This window comes from Salvelinus fontinalis, chromosome 41 (assembly GCF_029448725.1).
Source record: "Salvelinus fontinalis isolate EN_2023a chromosome 41, ASM2944872v1, whole genome shotgun sequence".
NCBI classification, from domain to species: Eukaryota; Metazoa; Chordata; class Actinopteri; order Salmoniformes; family Salmonidae; genus Salvelinus; species Salvelinus fontinalis.
Window position 1 is genome coordinate 3,033,050 of NC_074705.1, and position 25,690 is coordinate 3,058,739.

The 25,690-nt window shown below is 48.2% G+C and overlaps 2 protein-coding genes and 1 non-coding gene across 8 annotated transcripts in view; 2 read left to right on the top strand and 1 right to left on the bottom strand.

The window, feature by feature from the left end:
* Positions 1 to 18,183, bottom strand: part of LOC129840542 (serine/threonine-protein kinase 24-like) — a 35,661-nt gene extending 17,478 nt beyond the window's left edge. Inside the window, exons 1-6 of one of the 2 annotated variants that reach the window (XM_055908481.1) lie at positions 17,404 to 18,183; positions 6,918 to 7,148; positions 4,817 to 4,873; positions 3,566 to 3,674; positions 2,243 to 2,400; positions 734 to 919 (exon numbers count right to left, since the gene is read on the bottom strand). In XM_055908481.1, the coding sequence (XP_055764456.1) occupies positions 734 to 919; positions 2,243 to 2,400; positions 3,566 to 3,674; positions 4,817 to 4,873; positions 6,918 to 7,148; positions 17,404 to 17,445 (783 nt within the window). In that variant the 5' untranslated portion in view covers positions 17,446 to 18,183. Of the gene's footprint in view, positions 1 to 733; positions 920 to 2,242; positions 2,401 to 3,565; positions 3,675 to 4,816; positions 4,874 to 6,824; positions 6,884 to 6,917; positions 7,149 to 17,403 lie in introns of those variants that run through there. The other variant, XM_055908482.1, reaches the window with a different exon arrangement.
* A 139-nt stretch (positions 18,184 to 18,322) lies between these two features.
* Positions 18,323 to 25,690, top strand: part of LOC129840540 (FERM, ARHGEF and pleckstrin domain-containing protein 1-like) — a 181,541-nt gene continuing 174,173 nt past the window's right edge. For all 5 annotated transcript variants that reach the window (XM_055908476.1, XM_055908477.1, XM_055908479.1 and 2 more), the window contains exon 1: positions 18,323 to 19,028. The gene's annotated coding sequence lies outside the window, so the exon portion shown is untranslated. The remainder of the gene's footprint in view (positions 19,029 to 25,690) is intronic.
* On the top strand, positions 18,454 to 18,527 carry trnai-aau (transfer RNA isoleucine (anticodon AAU)). The gene has a single exon. It is a non-coding gene; the product is annotated as a tRNA-Ile (tRNA).

Sequence of the window (25,690 nt, forward strand, 5' to 3'; positions counted from 1 at the left end):
TTCTATAAACCAATGAGGAGATGGCACGTGGGTACCTGCTTCTATAAACCAATGAGGAGATGGCACGTGGGTACCTGCTTCTATAAACCAATGAGGAGATGGCACGTGGGTACCTGCTTCTATAAACCAATGAGGAGATGGCACGTGGGTACCTGCTTCTATAAACCAATGAGGAGATGGCACGTGGGTACCTGCTTCTATAAACCAATGAGGAGATGGCACGCGGGTACCTGCTTCTATAAACCAATGAGGAGATGGCACGTGGGTACCTGCTTCTATAAACCAATGAGGAGATGGCACGTGGGTACCTGCTTCTATAAACCAATGAGGAGATGGCACGTGGGTACCTGCTTCTATAAACCAATGAGGAGATGGCACGTGGGTACCTGCTTCTATAAACCAATGAGGAGATGGCACGTGGGTACCTGCTTCTATAAACCAATGAGGAGATGGCACGTGGGTACCTGCTTCTATAAACCAATGAGGAGATGGCACGTGGGTACCTGCTTCTATAAACCAATGAGGAGATGGGAGAGGCAGGACTTGCAGCATGATCTGCGTCAGAAATAGGAACGACTTCTATTTTAGCCCTTGGCGTTGCAGACGCTTGTTGGCACGCGCGAGCAGTGTGGGCGCAATAACTGAATAACATGGATTTCTACATTTATTTTGCAACGCTGGCGCACGCGACGTGTCCGGTCTGGTCATCATGTCAGTCCAAAGGAACACTTACGAAGCTCGGCTCCTTGTTCAGACAGGCCTCCACAAACTCCTTGAGGGTCTTGCTGTAGTTCCCCTCCAGAGTAGGAGGGGTGTTCTTTGGGATAAGGAACAGCACTTTCATAGGGTGAAGCTCAGAGTGTGGGGGTTCTCCTTTAGCCAGCTCGATGCATGTTATACCCAGAGACCAGATGTCTGCCTGCAACACACAGAGGAGAGATATGTTATACCCAGAGACCAGATGTCTGCCTGCAACACACAGAGGACAGGGAGAGATATGTTATCCCCAGAGACCAGACGTCTGCCTGCAACACACAGAGGACAGGGAGAGATATGTTATCCCCAGAGACCAGACGTCTGCCTGCAACACACAGAGGACAGGGAGAGATATGTTATACCCAGAGACCAGATGTCTGCCTGCAACACACAGAGGACAGGGAGAGATATGTTATCCCCAGAGACCAGACGTCTGCCTGCAACACACAGAGGACAGGGAGAGATATGTTATACCCAGAGACCAGATGTCTGCCTGCAACACACAGAGGACAGGGAGAGATATGTTATCCCCAGAGACCAGATGTCTGCCTGCAACACACAGAGGACAGGGAGAGATATGTTATCCCCAGAGACCAGATGTCTGCCTGCAACACACAGAGGACAGGGAGAGATATGTTATCCCCAGAGACCAGACGTCTGCCTGCAACACACAGAGGACAGGGAGAGATATGTTATCCCCAGAGACCAGACGTCTGCCTGCAACACACAGAGGACAGGGAGAGATATGTTATACCCAGAGACCAGATGTCTGCCTGCAACACACAGAGGACAGGGAGAGATATGTTATCCCCAGAGACCAGATGTCTGCCTGCAACACACAGAGGACAGGGAGAGATATGTTATCCCCAGAGACCAGACGTCTGCCTGCAACACAGAGGACAGGGAGAGATATGTTATCCCCAGAGACCAGATGTCTGCCTGCAACACACAGAGGACAGGGAGAGATATGTTATCCCCAGAGACCAGATGTCTGCCTGCAACACACAGAGGACAGGGAGAGATATGTTATACCCAGAGACCAGATGTCTGCCTGCAACACACAGAGGACAGGGAGAGATATGTTATCCCCAGAGACCAGACGTCTGCCTGCAACACACAGAGGACAGGGAGAGATATGTTTTCACCGTCGGACCATCCAAAATGACACCCTACTGTTTATATAAAAGTCATTACTTTTCACCCGGGTCCTATGGGCTAGTGTACTATATAGGGAATAAGGTGCCAATTCAGATGCAGACCTTGTGTGGCATTTGGGATAACTTCTTTTGTTGTCATTATAAACAGAACTTCCTGTATGACCCCTGACCTCTCACCTCAGAGTCGCAGGCTGACTAATCTCTGACCTCTCCCCATAGAGTCTTAGGCTTACTGTAAACTCCGACCTCTCACCTCAGAGTCGCAGGCGGACTAATCTCTGACCTCTCCCCATAGAGTCATAGGCTTACTGTAACCTCTGACCTCTCACCTTACAGTCGTAGGCTGACTGTTTGATGACCTCTGGAGCCATCCAGAAGGGCGTGCCAACGAAGGTGCTGCGTTTGAGCTGGGTGTCTGTTAGCTGTCCCGCCACCCCGAAGTCTGCCAGCTTCACCTCGCCACGCTCCGACAGCAGGACGTTGGCAGCTGAGGGAGAGAAGAGAGCAGTGTGGATCACAATGTAGCCAGGGGGTAGGCCCGACCAGGACTCAAACCCAGAATGGAACCAGGGGGTAGGCCCGACCAGGACTCAAACCCAGAATGGAACCAGGGGGTAGGCCCGACCAGGACTCAAACCCAGAATGGAACCAGGGGGTAGAACCGACCAGGACTCAAACCCAGAATGGAACCAGGGGGTAGGCCCGACCAGGACTCAAACCTAGAATGGAACCAGGGGGTAGGCCCGACCAGGACTCAACCCTAGAATGGAACCAGGGGGTAGGCCCGACCAGGACTCAAACCCAGAATGGAACCAGGGGGTAGGCCCGACCAGGACTCAAACCCAGAATGGAACCAGGGGGTAGGCCCGACCAGGACTCAAACCCAGAATGGAACCAGGGGGTAGGCCCGACCAGGACTCAAACCCAGAATAGAACCAGGGGATAGGCACGACCAGGACTCAAACCCAGAATGGAACCAGGGGGTAGGCCCGACCAGGACTCAAACCCAGAAGGGAACCAGGGGGTAGGCCCGACCAGGACTCAAACCCAGAATGGAAGCAGGGGGTAGGCCCGACCAGGACTCAAACCCAGAATGGAACCAGGGGGTACGCCCGACCAGGACTCAAACCCAGAATGGAACCAGGGGGTAGGCCCGACCAGGACTCAAACCCAGAATGGAACCAGGGGGTAGGCCCGACCAGGACTCAAACCCAGAATGGAACCAGGAGGTTCTACTAGTATCCCTGTTAGTTAGGTTAGCCCCTACTAGTATCCTTGTTAGTTAGGTTAGCCCCTACTAGTATCCCTGTTAGTTGGGTTAGCCCCTACTAGTATCCCTGTTAGTTGGGTTAGCCCCTACTAGTATCCCTGTTAGTTAGGTTAGCCCCTACTAGTATCCCTGTTAGTTAGGTTAGCCCCTACTAGTATCCCTGTTAGTTAGGTTAGCCCCTACTAGTATCCCTGTTAGTTAGGTTAGCCCTTACTAGTATCCCTGCTAGTTAGGTTAGCCCCTACTAGTATCCCTGTTAGCCCCTACTAGTATCCCTGTTAGTTAGGTTAGCCCCTACTAGTATCCCTGTTAGTTAGGTTAGCCCCTACTAGTATCCCTGCTAGTTAGGTTAGCCCCTACTAGTATCCCTGCTAGTTAGTACCTTTGATATCTCTGTGTATCTTCTTCTCTGAGTGGAGGTATTCCAGACCCTTCAGAATCTCTCTGAGGATGGTAGCGATCTGAGTCTCATCCAGCAACCCCGGCTCCAACTGAAAAAAAAAAAACAACCCCCCCCCCCCCCCCGTTAGCTAGCGCAACTCACACAACGGCCCCCGTTAGCTAGCGCAACTCACACAACCCCCCCGTTAGCTAGCGCAACTCACACAACGGCCCCCGTTAGCTAGCGCAACTCACACAACCCCCCCGTTAGCTAGCGCAACTCACACAACCCCCCCGTTAGCTAGCGCAACTCACACAACCACCCCCGTTAGCTAGCGCAACTCACACAACGGCCCCCGTTAGCTAGCGCAACTCACACAACCGCCCCCGTTAGCGAGCGCAACTCACACAACAGCTCCCGTTAGCTAGCGCAACTCACGCCCCCGTTAGCTAGCGCAACTCACACCCCCGCCCCCGTTAGCGAGCGCAACTCACACAACCGCCCCGTTAGCGAGCGCAACTCACACAACCGCCCCCGTTAGCGAGCGCAACTCACACAACCGCCCCCGTTAGCGAGCGCAACTCACACAACCGCCCCCGTTAGCGAGCGCAACTCACACAACCACCCCCGTTAGCTAGCGCAACTCACACAACCCCCCCGTTAGCTAGCGCAACTCACACAACCACCCCCGTTAGCTAGCGCAACTCACACAACCACCCTCGTTAGCTAGCGCAACTCACGCCCCCGTTAGCTAGCGCAACTCACACAACGGCCCCCGTTAGCTAGCGCAACTCACACAACCGCTCCCGTTAGCTAGCGCAACTCACGCCCCCGTTAGCTAGCGCAACTCACACAATGGCCCCCGTTAGCTAGCGCAACTCACGCCCCTGTTAGCTAGCGCAACTCACACAACCACCCCCGTTAGCTAGCGCAACTCACACAACCACCCCCGTTAGCTAGCGCAACTCACACAACGGCCCCCGTTAGCTAGCGCAACTCACACAACGGCCCCGGTTAGCTAGCGCAACTCACACAACCGCCCCAGTTAGCTAGCGCAACTCACACAACCGCCCCCGTTAGCTAGCGCAACTCACACAACCGCCCCCGTTAGCTAGCGCAACTCACACAACCGCCCCCGTTAGCTAGCGCAACTCACACAACCGCCCCCGTTAGCTAGCGCAACTCACACAACCACCCCCATTAGCTAACGCAACGTCCACATATTGTCTGACTACTGGTAACATCACTCACCAGATCTAATGCTGAGCCTCCCCCTAGATACTCCATAATGATCCACAGCTTGGCCTCCTGAAGCAGAAGAGAGAGACCAGTTACAGAGGAGAGAGACCAGTTACAGAGGAGAGAGACCAGTTACAGAGGAGAGAGACCAGTTACAGAGGAGAGAGACCAGTTACAGAGGAGAGAGACCAGTTACAGAGGACAGAGACCAGTTACAGAGGACAGAGACCAGTTACAGAGGACAGAGACCAGTTAGAAGAGAGAGACCAGTTACAGAGGAGAGAGACAAGTTACAGAGGACAGAGAACAGTTACAGAGGAGAGAGACCAGATACAGAGGAGAGAGACCAGTTACAGAGGAGAGACCAGTTACAGAGGTGAGAGACCAGTTACAGAGGAGAGAGACCAATTACAGAGTAGAGAGACCAGTTACAGAGGAGAGAGACCAGTTACAGAGGAGAGAGACCAGTTACAGAGGAGGGAGACCAGTTACAGAGGAGAGAGACCAGTTACAGAGGAGAGAGACCAGTTACAGAGGAGAGAGACCAGTTACAGAGGAGAGAGGCCAGTTACAGAGGAGAGAGACCAGTTACAGAGGAGAGAGACCAGTTACAGAGGAGAGAGACCAGTTACAGAGGAGGGAGACCAGTTACAGAGGAGAGAGACCAGTTACAGAGGAGAGAGACCAGTTACAGAGGAGAGAGACCAGTTACAGAGGACAGAGACCAGTTACAGAGGAGGTGTTAGGACAGGGGCTGGTTCCTCCAAATCTTTATAAATAAGTGCTGCCATGAGAAGCTCTGTCTGGTGGGAGTCAGGAGTCTTTTATCCTGGTGTCATTTGGGATTAAAGAGAGAGAAGTGGGACGTGAGATTAAAATGATGTTAAACCCCTTCCTACTAACATGACGATGGTCCTAAATATCAGCCTGTGGGCCAGATGTCTGCAGGCGAGTACCACTTAGAAGAACAAAGTGAAAGCTATCTCGTGGCTCTAACTGTTAAGTATCTGGGCCAGAAATGAGGACACTTGGCTAAAATACAGTATGTTAAGAGAACCTGGAAAAGCCTTCAACAGAACTGTACATGATACTGACTAACAGACTGGATCAATAGAGCTGTGTTGCAGGGGACAGTGGTATAGCGGGACAGCAGGGGGGGTTTATGGGACAGCAGGGGGGGGTTATGGGACAGCAGGGGGGGTTTATGGGACAGCAGGGGCCAGTGGTATAGCGGGACAGCAGGGGGGGTTTATGGGACAGCAGGGGGGGGTTATGGGACAGCAGGGGGGGTTTATGGGACAGCAGGGGGGGTTTATGGGACAGCAGGGGGGTTTATGGGACAGCAGGGGGGTTTATGGGACAACAGGGGGGTTTATGGGACAACAGGGGGGTTTATGGGACAGCAGGGGGGTTTATGGGACAGCAGGGGGGTTTATGGGACAGCAGGGGGGTTTATGGGACAACAGGGGGGTTTATGGGACAGTGGTAGAGTGGTACAGTGGAACAACAGGGGGGTTTATGGGACAGTGGTATAGTGGTACAGTGGGACAACAGGGGGGTTTATGGGACAGTGGAACAACAGGGGGGGGTTTATGGGACAGTGGTATAGTGGTACAGTGGAACAACAGGGGGGGTTTATGGGACAGTGGTATAGTGGTACAGTGGAACAACAGGGGGGTTTATGGGACAGTGGTATAGTGGTACAGTGGTACAACAGGGGGGTTTATGGGACAGTGGTATAGTGGTACAGTGGAACAACAGGGGGGTTTATGGGACAGTGGTATAGTGGTACAGTGGAACAACAGGGGGGTTTATGGGACAGTGGTACAACAGGGGGGTTTATGGGACAGTGGTATAGTGGTACAGTGGGACAACAGGGGGTTTATGGGACAGTGGGACAACAGGGGGGTTTATGGGACAGTGGTGCTCACTTTGAGGTATGATCCGTAGTACTTGGTGATGTAGGGTCACACTGACCTCTCCTGCTCCGTAACCTTTAACCCTGACCCCTAGGACCTACCTTCAGGTATGATCCGTAGTACTTGGTGATGTAGGGGCTGTCACACTGACCTCTCCTGCTCCGTAACCTTTAACCCTGACCCCTAGGACCTACCTTCAGGTATGATCCGTAGTACTTGGTGATGTAGGGGCTGTCACACTGACTCAACACAGTGATCTCTTGCTGGATGTCCTCCATCTCATCCTCAGCTTCCTCCAGGTCAATGATCTTAATGGCCACCACCTTCTGAGTCCTTTTGTCTATTCCTTTAAACACCTCGCCAAACGAGCCTTTACCAATCCTCTCCAACTTAGTGAATAGCTCCTCTGGGTCTGCCTTCGGGTTCTACAGGAGGACAAGAGAGAGAGAGAGGGGGGGAGGGAGAGAGGGGGAGGAGAGAGAGAGGGGGAGGAGGGAGGAGAGAGAGAGAGAGAGAGGAGAGAGGGGGAGGAGGGAGGAGAGAGAGAGAGAGAGAGAGAGAGAGAGAGAGAGGAGAGAGAGAGAGGGGGAGGGGGGAGGAGAGAGAGAGAGGGGGAGGGGGGAGGAGAGAGAGAGAGGGGGAGAAGGGAGGGAGAGAGAGAGAGGGAGAGAGGGGGAGGGGGGAGGAGAGAGAAGGGGGGAGGAGAGAGAGAGAGAGGGGGGGAGGAGAGAGGAGAGAGGGGGAGAGAGAGGGAGAGGAGGGAGAGAGAGAGGGGGAGGAGGGAGGGGGAAGAGAGAGAGAGAGAGGGGGAGGAGGGAGGGGGAGGAGAGAGAGAGAGAGGGGGAGGGAGGAGAGAGAGAAGGGAGGGAGAGAGAGGGAGAGGAGAGAGAGAGAGGGGGAGGAGGGAGGAGAGAGAGAGAGGGAGAGAGGGGGAGGAGGAAGGAGAGAGAGAGAGGGAGAGGAGAGAGAGAGAGAGAGAGAGGGGGAGGAGGGAGGGGGAGGAGAGAGAGAGAGAGAGGGGGAGGGAGGAGAGAGAGAAGGGAGGGAGAGAGAGGGAGAGGAGAGAGAGGGGGAGGAGGGAGAAGAGAAAGAGAGAGAGAGGGGGAGGGAGGAGAGAGAGAAGGGAGGGAGAGAGAGGGAGAGGAGAGAGAGAGAGGGGGAGGAGAGAGAGAGAGAGAGGGAGAGGAGAGAGAGAGAGAGAGGGGGAGGAGGGAGGGGGAGGAGGGAGGAGAGAGAGAGAGGGGGAGGGAGGAGAGAGAGAAGGGAGGGAGAGAGAAGGTGGGAGGGAGGAGAGAGAGAAGGGAGGGAGAGAGAGAAGGTGGGAGGGAGGAGAGAGAGAAGGGAGGGAGAGAGAGAGAGAAGGTGGGAGGGAGGAGAGAGAGAAGGGAGGGAGAAAGAGGGGGAGGGGAGAGCAGCAGTGCTTAGAAGTTGATTACATGACATGTGATAAGAGTTAAACAATATCAGGCAGCAGTATTTTGTCAACAACATTTTGCAACACTGCAGCAACGATGAAGCCAAAACGTCCTCTTTATAGCTAACAGAATAAAGGAGTTCTCTTCTGTTTCCATAACCTGGGACTAGGATATCACTCTGCTCTGACCCTAACCCTAAACTGGGACTAGGATATCACTCTGCTCTGACCCTAACCCTAACCTGGGACTAGGATATCACTCTGCTCTGACCCTAACCCTAACCTGGGACTAGGATATCACTCTGCTCTGACCCTAACCCTAACCTGGGACTAGGATATCACTCTGCTCTGACCCTAACCCTAAACTGGGACTAGGATATCACTCTGCTCTGACCCTAACCCTAACCTGGGACTAGGATATCACTCTGCTCTGACCCTAACCCTAACCTGGGACTAGGATATCACTCTGCTCTGACCCTAACCTGGGACTAGGATATCGCTCTGCTCTGACCCTAACCCTAACCTGGGACTAGGATATCGCTCTGCTCTGACCCTAACCCTAACCTGGGACTAGGATATCGCTCTGCTCTGACCCTAACCCTAACCAGGGACTAGGATATCGCTCTGCTCTGACCCTAACCCTAACCTGGGACTAGGATATCACTCTGCTCTGACCCTAACCCTAACCTGGGACTAGGATATCACTCTGCTCTGACCCTAACCCTAACCTGGGACTAGGATATCACTCTGCTCTGACCCTAACCTGGGACTAGGATATCGCTCTGCTCTGACCCTAACCCTAACCTGGGACTAGGATATCGCTCTGCTCTGACCCTAACCCTAACCTGGGACTAGGATATCACTCTGCTCTGACCCTAACCCTAACCTGGGACTAGGATATCACTCTGCTCTGACCCTAACCCTAACCTGGGACTAGGATATCACTCTGCTCTGACCCTAACCCTAACCTGGGACTAGGATATCGCTCTGCTCTGACCCTAACCCTAACCTGGGACTAGGATATCGCTCTGCTCTGACCCTAACCCTAACCTGGGACTAGGATATCACTCTGCTCTGACCCTAACCCTAAACTGGGACTAGGATATCACTCTGCTCTGACCCTAACCCTAACCTGGGACTAGGATATCACTCTGCTCTGACCCTAACCCTAACCTGGGACTAGGATATCACTCTGCTCTGACCCTAACCTGGGACTAGGATATCGCTCTGCTCTGACCCTAACCCTAACCTGGGACTAGGATATCGCTCTGCTCTGACCCTAACCCTAACCTGGGACTAGGATATCGCTCTGCTCTGACCCTAACCCTAACCAGGGACTAGGATATCGCTCTGCTCTGACCCTAACCCTAACCTGGGACTAGGATATCACTCTGCTCTGACCCTAACCCTAACCTGGGACTAGGATATCACTCTGCTCTGACCCTAACCCTAACCTGGGACTAGGATATCACTCTGCTCTGACCCTAACCTGGGACTAGGATATCGCTCTGCTCTGACCCTAACCCTAACCTGGGACTAGGATATCGCTCTGCTCTGACCCTAACCCTAACCTGGGACTAGGATATCACTCTGCTCTGACCCTAACCCTAACCTGGGACTAGGATATCACTCTGCTCTGACCCTAACCCTAACCTGGGACTAGGATATCACTCTGCTCTGACCCTAACCTGGGACTAGGATATCACTCTGCTCCGACCCTAACCTGGGACTAGGATATCGCTCTGCTCTGACCCTAACCCTAACCTGGGACTAGGATATCACTCTGCTCTGACCCTAACCCTAACCTGGGACTAGGATATCACTCTGCTCTGACCCTAACCTGGGACTAGGATATCACTCTGCTCTGACCCTAACCCTAACCTGGGACTAGGATATCGCTCTGCTCTGACCCTAACCCTAACCTGGGACTAGGATATCACTCTGCTCTGACCCTAACCCTAACCTGGGACTAGGATATCACTCTGCTCTGACCCTAACCCTAACCTGGGACTAGGATATCGCTCTGCTCTGACCCTAACCTGGGACTAGGATATCACTCTGCTCTGACCCTAACCCTAACCTGGGACTAGGATATCGCTCTGCTCTGACCCTAACCCTAACCTGGGACTAGGATATCGCTCTGCTCTGACCCTAACCCTAACCTGGGACTAGGATATCACTCTGCTCTGACCCTAACCCTAACCTGGGACTAGGATATCACTCTGCTCTGACCCTAACCCTAACCTGGGACTAGGATATCACTCTGCTCTGATCCTAGCCCTAACCTGGGACTAGGATATCACTCTGCTCTGACCCTAACCCTAACCTGGGACTAGGATATCGCTCTGCTCTGACCCTAACCCTAACCTGGGACTAGGATATCGCTCTGCTCTGACCCTAACCTGGGACTAGGATATCACTCTGCTCTGACCCTAACCCTAACCTGGGACTAGGATATCACTCTGCTCTGACCCTAACCTGGGACTAGGATATCGCTCAGCTCTGACCCTAACCTGGGACTAGGATATCACTCTGCTCTGACCCTAACCTGGGACTAGGATATCGCTCTGCTCTGACCCTAACCCTAACCTGGGACTAGGATATCACTCTGCTCTGACCCTAACCTGGGACTAGGATATCGCTCTGCTCTGACCCTAACCTGGGACTAGGATATGGCTCTGCTCTGACCATAACCCTAACCTGGGACTAGGATTTCACTCTGCTCTGACCCTAACCCTAACCTGGGACTAGGATATCACTCTGCTCTGACCCTAACCTGGGACTAGGATATCGCTCTGCTCTGACCCTAACCCTAACCTGGGACTAGGATATCACTCTGCTCTGACCCTAACCTGGGACTAGGATATCACTCTGCTCTGACCCTAACCTGGGACTAGGATATCGCTCTGCTCTGACCCTAACCCTAACCTGGGACTAGGATATCGCTCTGCTCTGACCCTAACCTGGGACTAGGATATCGCTCTGCTCTGACCCTAACCCTAACCTGGGACTAGGATATCGCTCTGCTCTGACCCTAACCCTAACCTGGGACTAGGATATTGCTCTGCTCTGACCCTAACCCTAACCTGGGACTAGGATATCACTCTGCTCTGACCCTAACCCTAACCTGGGACTATGATATCACTCTGCTCTGACCCTAACCCTAACCTGGGACTAGGATATCACTCTGCTCTGACCCTAACCCTAACCTGGGACTAGGATATCACTCTGCTCTGACCCTAACGCTAACCTGGGACTAGGATATCACTCTGCTCTGACCGTAACCCTAACCTGGGACTAGGATATCATTCTGCTCTAACCCTAACCTGGGACTAGGATATCACTCTGCTCTGACCCTAACCCTAACCTGGGACTAGGATATCACTCTGCTCTGACCCTAACCCTAACCTGGGACTAGGATATCGCTCTGCTCTAACCCTAACCTGGGACTAGGATATCACTCTGCTCTGACCCTAACCCTAACCTGGGACTAGGATATCGCTCTGCTCTGACCCTAACCCTAACCTGGGACTAGGATATCACTCTGATCTGACCCTAACCCTAACCTTGGACTAGGATATCACTCTGCTCTGACCCTAACCTGGGACTAGGATATCGCTCTGCTCTGACCCTAACCCTAACCTGGGACTAGGATATCGCTCTGCTTTGACCCTAACCCTAACCTGGGACTAGGATATCGCTCTGCTCTGACCCTAACCTGGGACTAGGATATCGCTCTGCTCTGACCCTAACCCTAACCTGGGACTAGGATATCGCTCTGCTCTGACCCTAACCCTAACCTGGGACTAGGATATCGCTCTGCTCTGACCCTAACCCTAACCAGGGACTAGGATATCGCTCTGCTCTGACCCTAACCTGGGACTAGGATATCGCTCTGCTCTGACCCTAACCTGGGACTAGGATATCGCTCTGCTCTGACCCTAACCCTAACATGGGACTAGGATATCGCTCTGCTCTGACCCTAACCCTAACTAGGGACTAGGATATCACTCTGCTCTGACCCTAACCCTAACCTGGGACTAGGATATCGCTCTGCTCTGACCCTAACCCTAACCTGGGACTAGGATATCGCTCTGCTCTGACCCTAACCCTAACCTGGGACTAGGATATCGCTCTGCTCTGACCCTAACCCTAACCTGGGACTAGGATATCACTCTGCTCTGACCCTAACCCTAACCTGGGACTAGGATATCGCTCTGCTCTGACCCTAACCCTAACCTGGGACTAGGATATCACTCTGCTCTGACCCTAACCCTAACCTGGGACTAGGATATCGCTCTGCTCTGACCCTAACCCTAACCTGGGACTAGGATATCACTCTGCTCTGACCCTAACCCTACAGTACTCTTCCCTGGTCCTGACCTGTGACCCTACAGTACTCTTCTCTGGTCCTGACCTGTGACCCTAACCCTAAAGTACACTTCTCCGGTCCTGATCTGTGACCCTAACCCTACAGTATTCTTCTCTGGTCCTGACCTGTGACCCTAACCCTACAGTACTCTTCCCTGGTCCTGACCTGTGACCCTAACCCTACAGTACTCTTCCCTGGTCCTGACCTGTGACCCTAACCCTACAGTACACTTCTCTGGTCCTGACCTGTGACCCTAACCCTTCAGTACTCTTCCCTGGTCCTGACCTGTGACCCTAACCCTACAGTAGTCTTCCCTGGTCCTGACCTGTGACCCTAAATAGTTTTCCCCCCTCATCAATCTACACACAATACCCCATAATGACATCACAATACCCCATAATGACATCACAATACCCCATAATGACATCACAATACCCCATAATGACAAAGCAAAAACTGGTTTGTAGACATTTTTGCAAATGAAAAAAAAAAAAAAAAAAAGGAAATATCACATTTAGATAAATATTCAGACCCTTTACTCAGTACTTTATTGAAGCACCTTTGGCAGTGTTTACAGCCTCGAGTCTTCTTGGGTATGATGCTACAAGCTTGGCACACCTGTATTTGGGGAGTTTCTCCCATTCTTCTCTGCAGATCCTCTCAAGCTCTGTCAGGTTGGACGGGGAGCGTTGCTGCAAAGCAATTTAAGGTCGGTCCAAAGATGTTCGATCGGGTTCAAGTCCGGGCTCTGACTGGGCCACTCAAGTACATTGAGACTTGTCCCAAAGCCACTCCTGCACTGCCTTGGTTGTGTGCTTAGGGTCGTTGTCCTTCGCCCCAGTCTGAGGTCCTGAGTGCTCTGGAGCAGGTTTTCATCAAGGATCTCTCTGTACTTTGCTCCATTCATCTTTCTCTTGATCCTGACTAGTCTCCCAGTCCCTGCTGCTGAAAAACATCCCCACAGCATGATGCTGCCACCACCATGCTTCACCGTAGGGATGGTTCCAGGTTTCCTCCAGATGTGACACTTGGAATTCAGGCCAAAGAGTTCAATCTTGGTTTCATCAGACCTGAGAATCTTGTTTCTCATGGTCTGAGGGTCCTTTAGGTGCCTTTTGGGCAAACTCCAAGGAGAAGAGTGACTTCCGTCTGGCCACTCTACCAGAAAGGCCTAATTGGTGCTGCAGAGATGGGAGAGCCTTCCAGAAGGACAACCATCTCCACAGAGGAACTCTGGGGCTCTGTCAGTGTGACCATCTCTACAGAGGAACTCTGGGGCTCTGTCAGTGTGACCATCTCCACAGAGGAACTCTGGGGCTCTGTCAGTGTGACCATCTCCACAGAGGAACTCTGGGGCCCTGTCAGTGGGACCATCTCCACAGAGGAACTCTGGAGCCCTGTCTGTGGGACCATCTCCACAGAGGAACTCTGGAGCCCTGTCAGAGTGACCATTGAGTCACTCTGACCAAGGCCCTTCTCCCCCGATTGCTCAGTTTTGCCTGTCGGCCAGCTCTAGGAAGTGCCTTGGTGGTTCCAAACGTCTTCCATTTATAATGATGGAGGCCACTGTGTTCTTGGGGACCTTCAATGCTCCAGACATTTTTTGGTACACTATCCCAGATTGGTGCCTCGACACAATCCTGTCTCAGAGCTCTACGGACAATTCCTTCGACCTCATGGCTTGGTTTTAGTTCTGACATGCTGTCGGACCTTATATAGACAGGTGTGTACTTTTCCAAATAAAGTCCAATCAAATGAATTTACCACAGGTGGACTCCAAGTTGTAGAAACATCTCAAGGATGATCAATGGAAACAGGATGCACCTGAGCTCAATTTCGAGTCTCATAGCAAAAGGGTCGAAATACTTATGTTAATAAGATATTTCTGTTTTTTATTTTTCATAAATTAGCAAACATGTCTAAAAACCTATTGTCATTATGGGGTATTGTGATGTCATTATGGGGTATTGTGATGTCATTATGGGGTATTGCTTTGTCATTATGGGGTATTGTGATGTCATTATGGGGTATTGCTTTGTCATTATGGGGTATTGTGATGTCATTATGGGGTATTGTGATGTCATTATGGGGTATTGTGATGTCATTATGGGGTATTGTGATGTCATTATGGGGTATTGTGATGTCATTATGGGGTATTGTGATGTCATTATGGGGTATTGCGATGTCATTATGGGGTATTGTGTGTAGATTGTTTTCCTCATCAATGTTTTTAATCCATTTTACAATACGGCTGTAACGTAACAAAATGTGGGAAAAGTGAAGTGGTCTGAATACTTTCCAAAAACCCTGTATATATCAACACTATTTTGACTAGTTATTCACTGTGTATTTATTCCTCGTGTCCCCATTTCAATGATTTATTATTGTAATCTAACTCTGCTTTGTTGGAAAAGGATCCGAAAGTAAACATTTCACTGTTAGTCGACACCTGTTATTTACGAAGCAGGTGACAAATAACGTTTGATTTTTCGGGAATTCCGTTACCGATTTGGTAACAGAATTACGAGTTTTAAAATCACTTAAATCATAAGCAAAGTTGATATCAGTAAAAACACTAAGTAATTGGTGGGTCTACCTTGTTACTTTGTGAACTTTCATTATCCTCCCCCCTCATGAGAAATTAGAACGTATCTTATAGGTGGAGGTTTCTGGTAACGGAATTACAAGGCAATGTTCCTTAACTTACACAAGGCCAATCATTTGATATTAGTTGTCGGGGGTCTCAGTGTGTTTCTTAAACCTTTCAAGACTTTCTGCTAGACGATGTTTAAGAGCACTTTTTCATCTGACCAGAAATCAAAGCCTTATTCCTCATTTTTATGATGGAAAATGGTTAAAAAAATAATATATATATATAGAGCTTAATTTAAAAATAGACTAAGCTTTCATTTGACCAATTCGACACGCTCCCATGACCTTTACATTTTGGTGCTCATGGATAATTTTCGTAGGAAATGCCCTTAGCTTTTCCACCTCTCAGAAACCAACACACAACACTCAGCTCATGGAAAATACTGGTCTACTGTAGGCTAGATAGAATGTACGCTAGATATGAGTATCACTCACGTTTTAATTTACAAACATATGACTTGGCAACCAACAACTATATTGAAGTACAGATTTGAACAGGTCACTTCGCAGGAATAGATGTCAGTCAGTGAGCTGGTCTACATCCTTAAAATCTCTAGCCTAGCTTAGAGAATCCTCTGTTTTCCAGTGCTTTAGTCTTTAGCCTAGCTTAGAGAATCCTCTGTTTCCCAGTGCTTTAGTCTTTAGCCTAGCTTAGAGAATCCTCTGTTTTCCAGTGCTTTAGTCTTTAGCCTAGCTTAGAGAATCCTCTGTTTCCAGTGCTTTAGTCTTTAGCCTAGCTTAGAGAAAATCTGTTTCCCAGTGCTTTAGTCTGTAGCCTAGCTTAGAGAATCCTCTGTTTCCCAGTGCTTTAGTCTGTAGCCTAGCTTAGAGAATCCTCTGTTTCCCAGTGCTTTAGCCTGTAGCCTAGCTTAGAGAATCCTCTGTTTCCCAGTGCTTTAGCCTGTAGCCTAGCTTAGAGAATCCTCTGTTTCCCAGTGCTTTAGCCTTTAGCCTAGCTTAGAGAATCCTCTGTTTCCCAGTGCTTTAGTCTGTAGCCTACCTTAGAGAATCCTCAGTTTCCCAGTGCTTTAGCCTTTAGCCTAGCTTAGAGAATCCTCTGTTTCCCAGTGCTTTAGCCTAGCTTAGAGAATCCTCTGTTTCCCAGTGCTTTAGTCTGTAGCTTAGAGAATCCTCTGTTTCCCAGTGCTTTAGCCTAGTTTAGAGAATCCTCTGTTTTCCAGTGCTTTAGTCTGTAGCCTAGTTTAGAGAATCCTCTGTTTTCCAGTGCTTTAGTCTGTAGCCTAGCTTAGAGAATCCTCTGTTTCCCAGTGCTTTAGTCTGTAGCCTAGTTTAGAGAATCCTCTGTTTTCCAGTGCTTTAGTCTGTAGCCTAGCTTAGAGAATCCTCTGTTTCCCAGTGCTTTAGCCTGTAGCCTAGCTTAGAGAATCCTCTGTTTTCCAGTGCTTTAGCCTTTAGCCTAGCTTAGAGAATCCTCTGTTTCCCAGTGCTTTAGTCTGTAGCCTAGCTTAGAGAATCCTCTGTTTCCCAGTGCTTTAGCCTAGCTTAGAGAATCCTCTGTTTCCCAGTGCTTTAGTCTGTAGCCTAGCTTAGAGAATCCTCTGTTTCCCAGTGCTTTAGCCTAGCTTAGAGAATCCTCTGTTTCCCAGTGCTTTAGCCTAGCTTAGAGAATCCTCTGTTTCCCAGTGCTTTAGCCTAGCTTAGAGAATCCTCTGTTTCCCAGTGCTTTAGCCTGTAGCCTAGCTTAGAGAATCCTCTGTTTCCCAGTGCTTTAGTCTGTAGCTTAGAGAATCCTCTGTTTCCCAGTGCTTTAGTCTGTAGCTTAGAGAATCCTCTGTTTTCCAGTGCTTTAGTCTAATCATAGCAGAAGCACTCAGTTGTTGATTGGCCCAAAACACTGCTGTGTGTGTGCTGGAACAATGCTGGACCTAAGATCAACTGAATGACTCCAACTGTGTCCATACGCTCATCATTGCATAATACTAGGTCAATTTGAGTCATTTTTTATTCTAGTCACACAATTACGTTTGTTCCTTTTAGTCATCAGTATGGGGTAGCCCCAATGTGACTCCTAGGATAATTGAATGTTAAATATTGTACTAGCCTATTATTGGACATGCAGAATGAACGAAGGGAATGGTCCCTGTCTCTCCATCTGCAGCATGCTGTCTTTAGTATTGTTTACATCACCTGACAGCAGGTGAGGGCTAGCTTCACTATATAGCACTTTGGTAAGGTGTACTTTAGCTAGCTAGCTACTTGAAATGAGGTGAAACCAGCGTACCTGCATCCCTGGCAGGCTACTCTGAACCGGAGAGTGAGCCATGTCGCCTGTCGACAGTCTGACCAGCTAGAACAGCTAACTAGCTTCAGCTGGTCACTAGTTTACAACCCAGAATACACAACGCAGCAGGTTGGCGTCGGTCTGAGGGGGATGGCGTCTGGCGTCCTGTGAATCCTTCCCGAACAAGCTCGCTACAAAGTTAAAACATGTCGACTCGGCGGTATTAGCAAGCTAGTTCATCGATAGTTGTCCTATGTTAACATAACTATCGTTTACTAGCAAATCATCCAAGGAATATTTACTTGAGAAAATGAGCTAGCTTGCTAACTGGCTAGTTAGCTTTGTCGTTAGCATCGTACCCTAACTAGCTCGCTAGCTAGCGGCACAGTGACAACAAATCAACATGAATACAAATAGCTAGCTGACGATGTTAGCTGGACCGTACTGGCGAACGGTTTCAAGTTATTTTGACCGCAAAACATTCACGATCTAATATCAGTGATTAGCTATCGGATACTACTCGCGGTCACTTCGTTAGCTCCTGTAGCCTCCTAGTCCTTCATCCAACCGCACGGTCAGACTTTCAACGCAGCCAGATAAGAGCATATTTGTCCTGCGTCTCGCAAACATAAAGCCATTCAATAGATATGATCCCGGTCTTGCAACCGTTGGCTAGTTTAAAATCCTTCGGCCATTTCGACGCTGACAACTATACATATGAGCTCTGTTTCCCCTTTCCTCCTCTACTATCCACCATCTTGTCAGTGCTGTCACAACTGGCGGATCCATATCAACGCTAAGCAGAGCGGGGATCCGGACTGGATGTGGCAGTCGGTGAACGGCAGAGGGCTCAAGAACACCGGTCACCAAATTTGCACCGAGCTATTTAGTACATGTGATATCATAACATTATAGAATTATATATTTGATGATATTTTGTAACTGTTTGGAGAAAATGTTGAAATCTGGATGAGCATAATGCTGTCCATAAAAGCAAACGGGCTGTTTTTCACCGGATAAAATATTAAATGTGGTCTACTGTGTTCACTTGGCCGGTTAGCTCAGTTGGTTAGAGCGTCGTGCTAATAACGCGAAGGTCGCGGGTTCGATACCCGTACTGGCCATAACCCTTTTGACTGTTGAATAGGTTGTGTTTGTGTTACTCGTCTCTGGATGAAGTTGGACTTGTTCTATTCTACTCTATTGGTCCCATATGATATAGGGCTATTCTATAGTGGTTGAACCTGAACGGGCCCAACCATGGCCATGTTAAGTGAAGCCGCTATGTGGTACTATTGCTCCCCTTACAGAGGCCTGATACAAAGGACACCAGCTGAGTTATAGTGCAGTTACGAGTTCCTGGAGGGACTACAGTGCTCATTTTATGGTCTTCAATGGAAGTCTGCCACTTTTTTTTTTTTTACAACGTAACGCAGTGTTAGCCGTCAGTCAGTCGAGCCGATATGGCGACCAGGAAGAATCTCCGTTTTAGAGCCGCGTCTCCTTTCTGAAACTTTCACATGCTTCAAATCAGCGCAGTTGGATCGTAAAGGAATTACACCTCGCGGTCAACACACTGTTGGAACATATACACGCGGACAATCTCTCCCAATCTGAAGGAAAGGGTAAGAAAGGAATGGGCGTCTTTATGTCGTTTAGGTTACCCGAGCACCCTAACCGTGTAGGCTAGATAGAAGATAGCCATACTATTTTAAATGCAAGTGGAAAACCAATGTCGACATGTCCTGTATTTTTCCTTTACCTCTAATTCCTGCGAGTTGCCAGTTAATTCTCTCTCTCCCTTTGAATTGTCTGAATTCACAGATGTACTCCCGTTGGAGGATAATAGATGTGTGTGTATGTGTGTTATATAAACTCATCGTCCTACAGAATTATAGCGAATAGCCAAATTATCCAAGACAGGGTAGCCTATAAAGTAATATTTGTTTTGGGGCTTTGGCTAACACCATGTGTTCGCAGCATGAGTTGATGTGTTTTCACCTTGATCACTAACATTAGCTCTCAAACTCTAGAAGACATTCTGCCTTCTCACTACACTTCTCAGCCATCAGCTTCGCACAGGACTGCTTCACGTCAACTACAATCCCGACGTAAAAAATGTTTTGAAACGTCAATAATCATTTAGAAACGTCAATCATAGCTTGCTTTATGGCTTTTCGAAACATCAGCAAGAAATAATCCTTCAAAAATAAAAAATATACTGTAGCAGTTACAGATCTATGCAGCTATGGGTGCCTCAATCCGACAAAACTGCACTTCCACGACACTTCCCCATTTACTAATAGGTGTTCAGAGCATGCTAGATAGCAAATTATCACAGGTGGCCAGGTCTTGTCTTCTGTAAACAAGCGCTGTATGGATCTGTAACTGCTACAGTGTAGTTTAGTAGGATGGAGGCTGTATGGATCTGTAACTGCTACAGTGTAGTTTAGTAGGATGGAGGCTGTATGGATCTGTAACTGCTACAGTGTAGTTTAGTAGGATGGAGGCTGTATGGATCTGTAACTGCTACAGTGTAGTTTAGTAGGATGGAGGCTGTATGGATCTGTAACTGCTACAGTGTAGTTTAGTAGGATGGAGGCTGTATGGATCTGTAACTGCTACAGTGTAGTTTAGTAGGATGGAGGCTGTATGGATCTGTAACTGCTACAGTGTAGTTTAGTAGGATGGAGGCTGTATGGATCTGTAACTACTACAGTGTAGTTTAGTAGGATGGAGGCTGTATGGATGTGTACCTGCTACAGTGTAGTTTAGTAGGATGGAGGCTGTATGAATCTGTAACTGCTACAGTGTAGTTTAGTAGGATGGAGGCTGTATGGATCTGTAACTACTACAGTGTAGTTTAGTAGGATGGAGGCTGTATGGATCTGTAACTACTACAGTGTAGTTTAGTAGGATGGAGGCTGTATGGATCTGTAACTGCTACAGTGTAGTTTAGTAGGATGGAGGCTGTATGGATCTGTAACTGCTACAGTGTAGTTTAGTAGGATGGAGGCTGTATGGATCTGTAACTGCTACAGTGTAGTTTAGTAGGATGGAGGCTGTATGGATCTGTAACTGCTACAGTGTAGTTTAGTAGGATGGAGGCTGTATGGATCTGTAACTGCTACAGTGTAGTTTAGTAGGATGGAGGCTGTATGGATCTGTAACTGCTACAGTGTAGTTTAGTAGGATGGAGGCTGTATGGATCTGTAACTGCTACAGTGTAGTTTAGTAGGATGGAGGCTGTATGGATCTGTAACTGCTACAGTGTAGTTTAGTAGGATGGAGGCTGTATGGATCTGTAACTGCTACAGTGTAGTTTAGTAGGATGGAGGCTGTATGGATCTGTAACTACTACAGTGTAGTTTAGTAGGATGGAGGCTGTATGGATCTGTAACTGCTACAGTGTAGTTTAGTAGGATGGAGGCTGTATGGATCTGTAACTACTACAGTGTAGTTTAGTAGGATGGAGGCTGTATGGATCTGTAACTGCTACAGTGTAGTTTAGTAGGGTGGAGGCTGTATGGATCTGTAACTGCTACAGTGTAGTTTCTAGGATGGAGGCTGTATGGATCTGTAACTGCTACAGTGTAGTTTAGTAGGATGGAGGCTGTATGGATCTGTAACTGCTACAGTGTAGTTTAGTAGGATGGAGGCTGTATGGATCTGTAACTGCTACAGTGTAGTTTAGTAGGATGGAGGCTGTAGGGATCTGTAACTACTACAGTGTAGTTTAGTAGGATGGAGGCTGTATGGATCTGTAACTGCTACAGTGTAGTTTAGTAGGATGGAGGCTGTATGGATCTGTAACTGCTACAGTGTAGTTTAGTAGGATGGAGGCTGTATGGATCTGTAACTGCTACAGTGTAGTTTAGTAGGATGGAGGCTGTATGGATCTGTAACTACTACAGTGTAGTTTAGTAGGATGGAGGCTGTATGGATCTGTAACTGCTACAGTGTAGTTTAGTAGGATGGAGGCTGTATGGATCTGTAACTGCTACAGTGTAGTTTAGTAGGATGGAGGCTGTATGGATCTGTAACTACTACAGTGTAGTTTAGTAGGATGGAGGCTGTATGGATCTGTAACTACTACAGTGTAGTTTAGTAGGATGGAGGCTGTATGGATCTGTAACTGCTACAGTGTAGTTTAGTAGGATGGAGGCTGTATGGATCTGTAACTGCTACAGTGTAGTTTAGTAGGATGGAGGCTGTATGGATCTGTAACTGCTACAGTGTAGTTTAGTAGGATGGAGGCTGTATGGATCTGTAACTGCTACAGTGTAGTTTAGTAGGATGGAGGCTGTATGGATCTGTAACTGCTACAGTGTAGTTTAGTAGGATGGAGGCTGTATGGATCTGTAACTACTGCAGTGTAGTTTAGTAGGATGGAGGCTGTATGGATCTGTAACTGCTACAGTGTAGTTTAGTAGGATGGAGGCTGTATGGATCTGTAACTGCTACAGTGTAGTTTAGTAGGATGGAGTCTGTATGGATCTGTAACTGCTACAGTGTAGTTTAGTAGGATGGAGGCTGTATGGATCTGTAACTGCTACAGTGTAGTTTAGTAGGATGGAGGCTGTATGGATCTGTAACTGCTACAGTGTAGTTTAGTAGGATGGAGGCTGTATGGATCTGTAACTGCTACAGTGTAGTTTAGTAGGATGGAGGCTGTATGGATCTGTAACTGCTACAGTGTAGTTTAGTAGGATGGAGGCTGTATGGATCTGTAACTACTACAGTGTAGTTTAGTAGGATGGAGGCTGTATGGATCTGTAACTGCTACAGTGTAGTTTAGTAGGATGGAGGCTGTATGGATCTGTAACTGCTACAGTGTAGTTTAGTAGGATGGAGGCTGTATGGATCTGTAACTGCTACAGTGTAGTTTAGTAGGATGGAGGCTGTATGGATCTGTAACTACTACAGTGTAGTTTAGTAGGATGGAGGCTGTATGGATCTGTAACTGCTACAGTGTAGTTTAGTAGGATGGAGGCTGTATGGATCTGTAACTGCTACAGTGTAGTTTAGTAGGATGGAGGCTGTATGGGTCTGTAACTGCTACAGTGTAGTTTAGTAGGATGGAGGCTGTATGGATCTGGAACTGCTACAGTGTAGTTTAGTAGGATGGAGGCTGTATGGATCTGTAACTGCTACAGTGTAGTTTAGTAGGATGGAGGCTGTATGGATCTGTAACTACTACAGTGTAGTTTAGTAGGATGGAGGCTGTATGGATCTGTAACTGCTACAGTGTAGTTTAGTAGGATGGAGGCTCCATAGCTGTATGGATCTGTAACTGCTACAGTGTAGTTTAGTAGGATGGAGGCTGTATGGATCTGTAACTGCTACAGTGTAGTTTAGTAGGATGGAGGCTGTATGGATCTGTAACTGCTACAGTGTAGTTTAGTAGGATGGAGGCTGTATGGATCTGTAACTGCTACAGTGTAGTTTAGTAGGATGGAGGCTGTATGGATCTGTAACTGCTACAGTGTAGTTTAGTAGGATGGAGGCTGTATGGATCTGTAACTGCTACAGTGTAGTTTAGTAGGATGGAGGCTGTATGGATCTGTAACTGCTACAGTGTAGTTTAGTAGGATGGAGGCTGTATGGATCTGTAACTGCTACAGTGTAGTTTAGTAGGATGGAGGCTGTATGGATCTGTAACTGCTACAGTGTAGTTTAGTAGGATGGAGGCTGTATGGATCTGTAACTACTACAGTGTAGTTTAGTAGGATGGAGGCTGTATGGATCTGTAACTGCTACAGTGTAGTTTAGTAGGATGGAGGCTGTATGGATCTGTAACTACTACAGTGTAGTTTAGTAGGATGGAGGCTGTATGGATCTGTAACTGCTACAGTGTAGTTTAGTAGGGTGGAGGCTGTATGGATCTGTAACTGCTACAGTGTAGTTTCTAGGATGGAGGCTGTATGGATCTGTAACTGCTACAGTGTAGTTTAGTAGGATGGAGGCTGTATGGATCTGTAACTGCTACAGTGTAGTTTAGTAGGATGGAGGCTGTATGGATCTGTAACTGCTACAGTGTAGTTTAGTAGGATGGAGGCTGTATGGATCTGTAACTACTACAGTGTAGTTTAGTAGGATGGAGGCTGTATGGATCTGTAACTGCTACAGTGTAGTTTAGTAGGATGGAGGCTGTATGGATCTGTAACTGCTACAGTGTAGTTTAGTAGGATGGAGGCTGTATGGATCTGTAACTACTACAGTGTAGTTTAGTAGGATGGAGGCTGTATGGATCTGTAACTACTACAGTGTAGTTTAGTAGGATGGAGGCTGTATGGATCTGTAACTACTACAGTGTAGTTTAGTAGGATGGAGGCTGTATGGATCTGTAACTACTACAGTGTAGTTTAGTAGGATGGAGGCTGTATGGATCTGTAACTACTACAGTGTAGTTTAGTAGGATGGAGGCTGTATGGATCTGTAACTACTACAGTGTAGTTTAGTAGGATGGAGGCTGTATGGATCTGTAACTGCTACAGTGTAGTTTAGTAGGATGGAGGCTGTATGGATCTGTAACTGCTACAGTGTAGTTTAGTAGGATGGAGGCTGTATGGATCTGTAACTGCTACAGTGTAGTTTAGTAGGATGGAGGCTGTATGGATCTGTAACTGCTACAGTGTAGTTTAGTAGGATGGAGGCTGTATGGATCTGTAACTACTACAGTGTAGTTTAGTAGGATGGAGGCTGTATGGATCTGTAACTACTACAGTGTAGTTTAGTAGGATGGAGGCTGTATGGATCTGTAACTGCTACAGTGTAGTTTAGTAGGATGGAGGCTGTATGGATCTGTAACTGCTACAGTGTAGTTTAGTAGGATGGAGGCTGTATGGATCTGTAACTGCTACAGTGTAGTTTAGTAGGATGGAGGCTGTGTGGATCTGTAACTACTACAGTGTAGTTTAGTAGGATGGAGGCTGTATGGATCTGTAACTGCTACAGTGTAGTTTAGTAGGATGGAGGCTGTATGGATCTGTAACTGCTACAGTGTAGTTTAGTAGGATGGAGGCTGTATGGATCTGTAACTGCTACAGTGTAGTTTAGTAGGATGGAGGCTGTATGGATCTGTAACTGCTACAGTGTAGTTTAGTAGGATGGAGGCTGTATGGATCTGTAACTGCTACAGTGTAGTTTAGTAGGATGGAGGCTGTATGGATCTGTAACTACTGCAGTGTAGTTTAGTAGGATGGAGGCTGTATGGATCTGTAACTGCTACAGTGTAGTTTAGTAGGATGGAGGCTGTATGGATCTGTAACTGCTACAGTGTAGTTTAGTAGGATGGAGTCTGTATGGATCTGTAACTGCTACAGTGTAGTTTAGTAGGATGGAGCCTGTATGGATCTGTAACTGCTACAGTGTAGTTTAGTAGGATGGAGGCTGTATGGATCTGTAACTGCTACAGTGTAGTTTAGTAGGATGGAGGCTGTATGGATCTGTAACTGCTACAGTGTAGTTTAGTAGGATGGAGGCTGTATGGATCTGTAACTGCTACAGTGTAGTTTAGTAGGATGGAGGCTGTATGGATCTGTAACTACTACAGTGTAGTTTAGTAGGATGGAGGCTGTATGGATCTGTAACTGCTACAGTGTAGTTTAGTAGGATGGAGGCTGTATGGATCTGTAACTGCTACAGTGTAGTTTAGTAGGATGGAGGCTGTATGGATCTGTAACTGCTACAGTGTAGTTTAGTAGGATGGAGGCTGTATGGATCTGTAACTACTACAGTGTAGTTTAGTAGGATGGAGGCTGTATGGATCTGTAACTGCTACAGTGTAGTTTAGTAGGATGGAGGCTGTATGGATCTGTAACTGCTACAGTGTAGTTTAGTAGGATGGAGGCTGTATGGGTCTGTAACTGCTACAGTGTAGTTTAGTAGGATGGAGGCTGTATGGATCTGGAACTGCTACAGTGTAGTTTAGTAGGATGGAGGCTGTATGGATCTGTAACTGCTACAGTGTAGTTTAGTAGGATGGAGGCTGTATGGATCTGTAACTACTACAGTGTAGTTTAGTAGGATGGAGGCTGTATGGATCTGTAACTGCTACAGTGTAGTTTAGTAGGATGGAGGCTCCATAGCTGTATGGATCTGTAACTGCTACAGTGTAGTTTAGTAGGATGGAGGCTGTATGGATCTGTAACTGCTACAGTGTAGTTTAGTAGGATGGAGGCTGTATGGATCTGTAACTACTACAGTGTAGTTTAGTAGGATGGAGGCTGTATGGATCTGTAACTGCTACAGTGTAGTTTAGTAGGATGGAGGCTGTATGGATCTG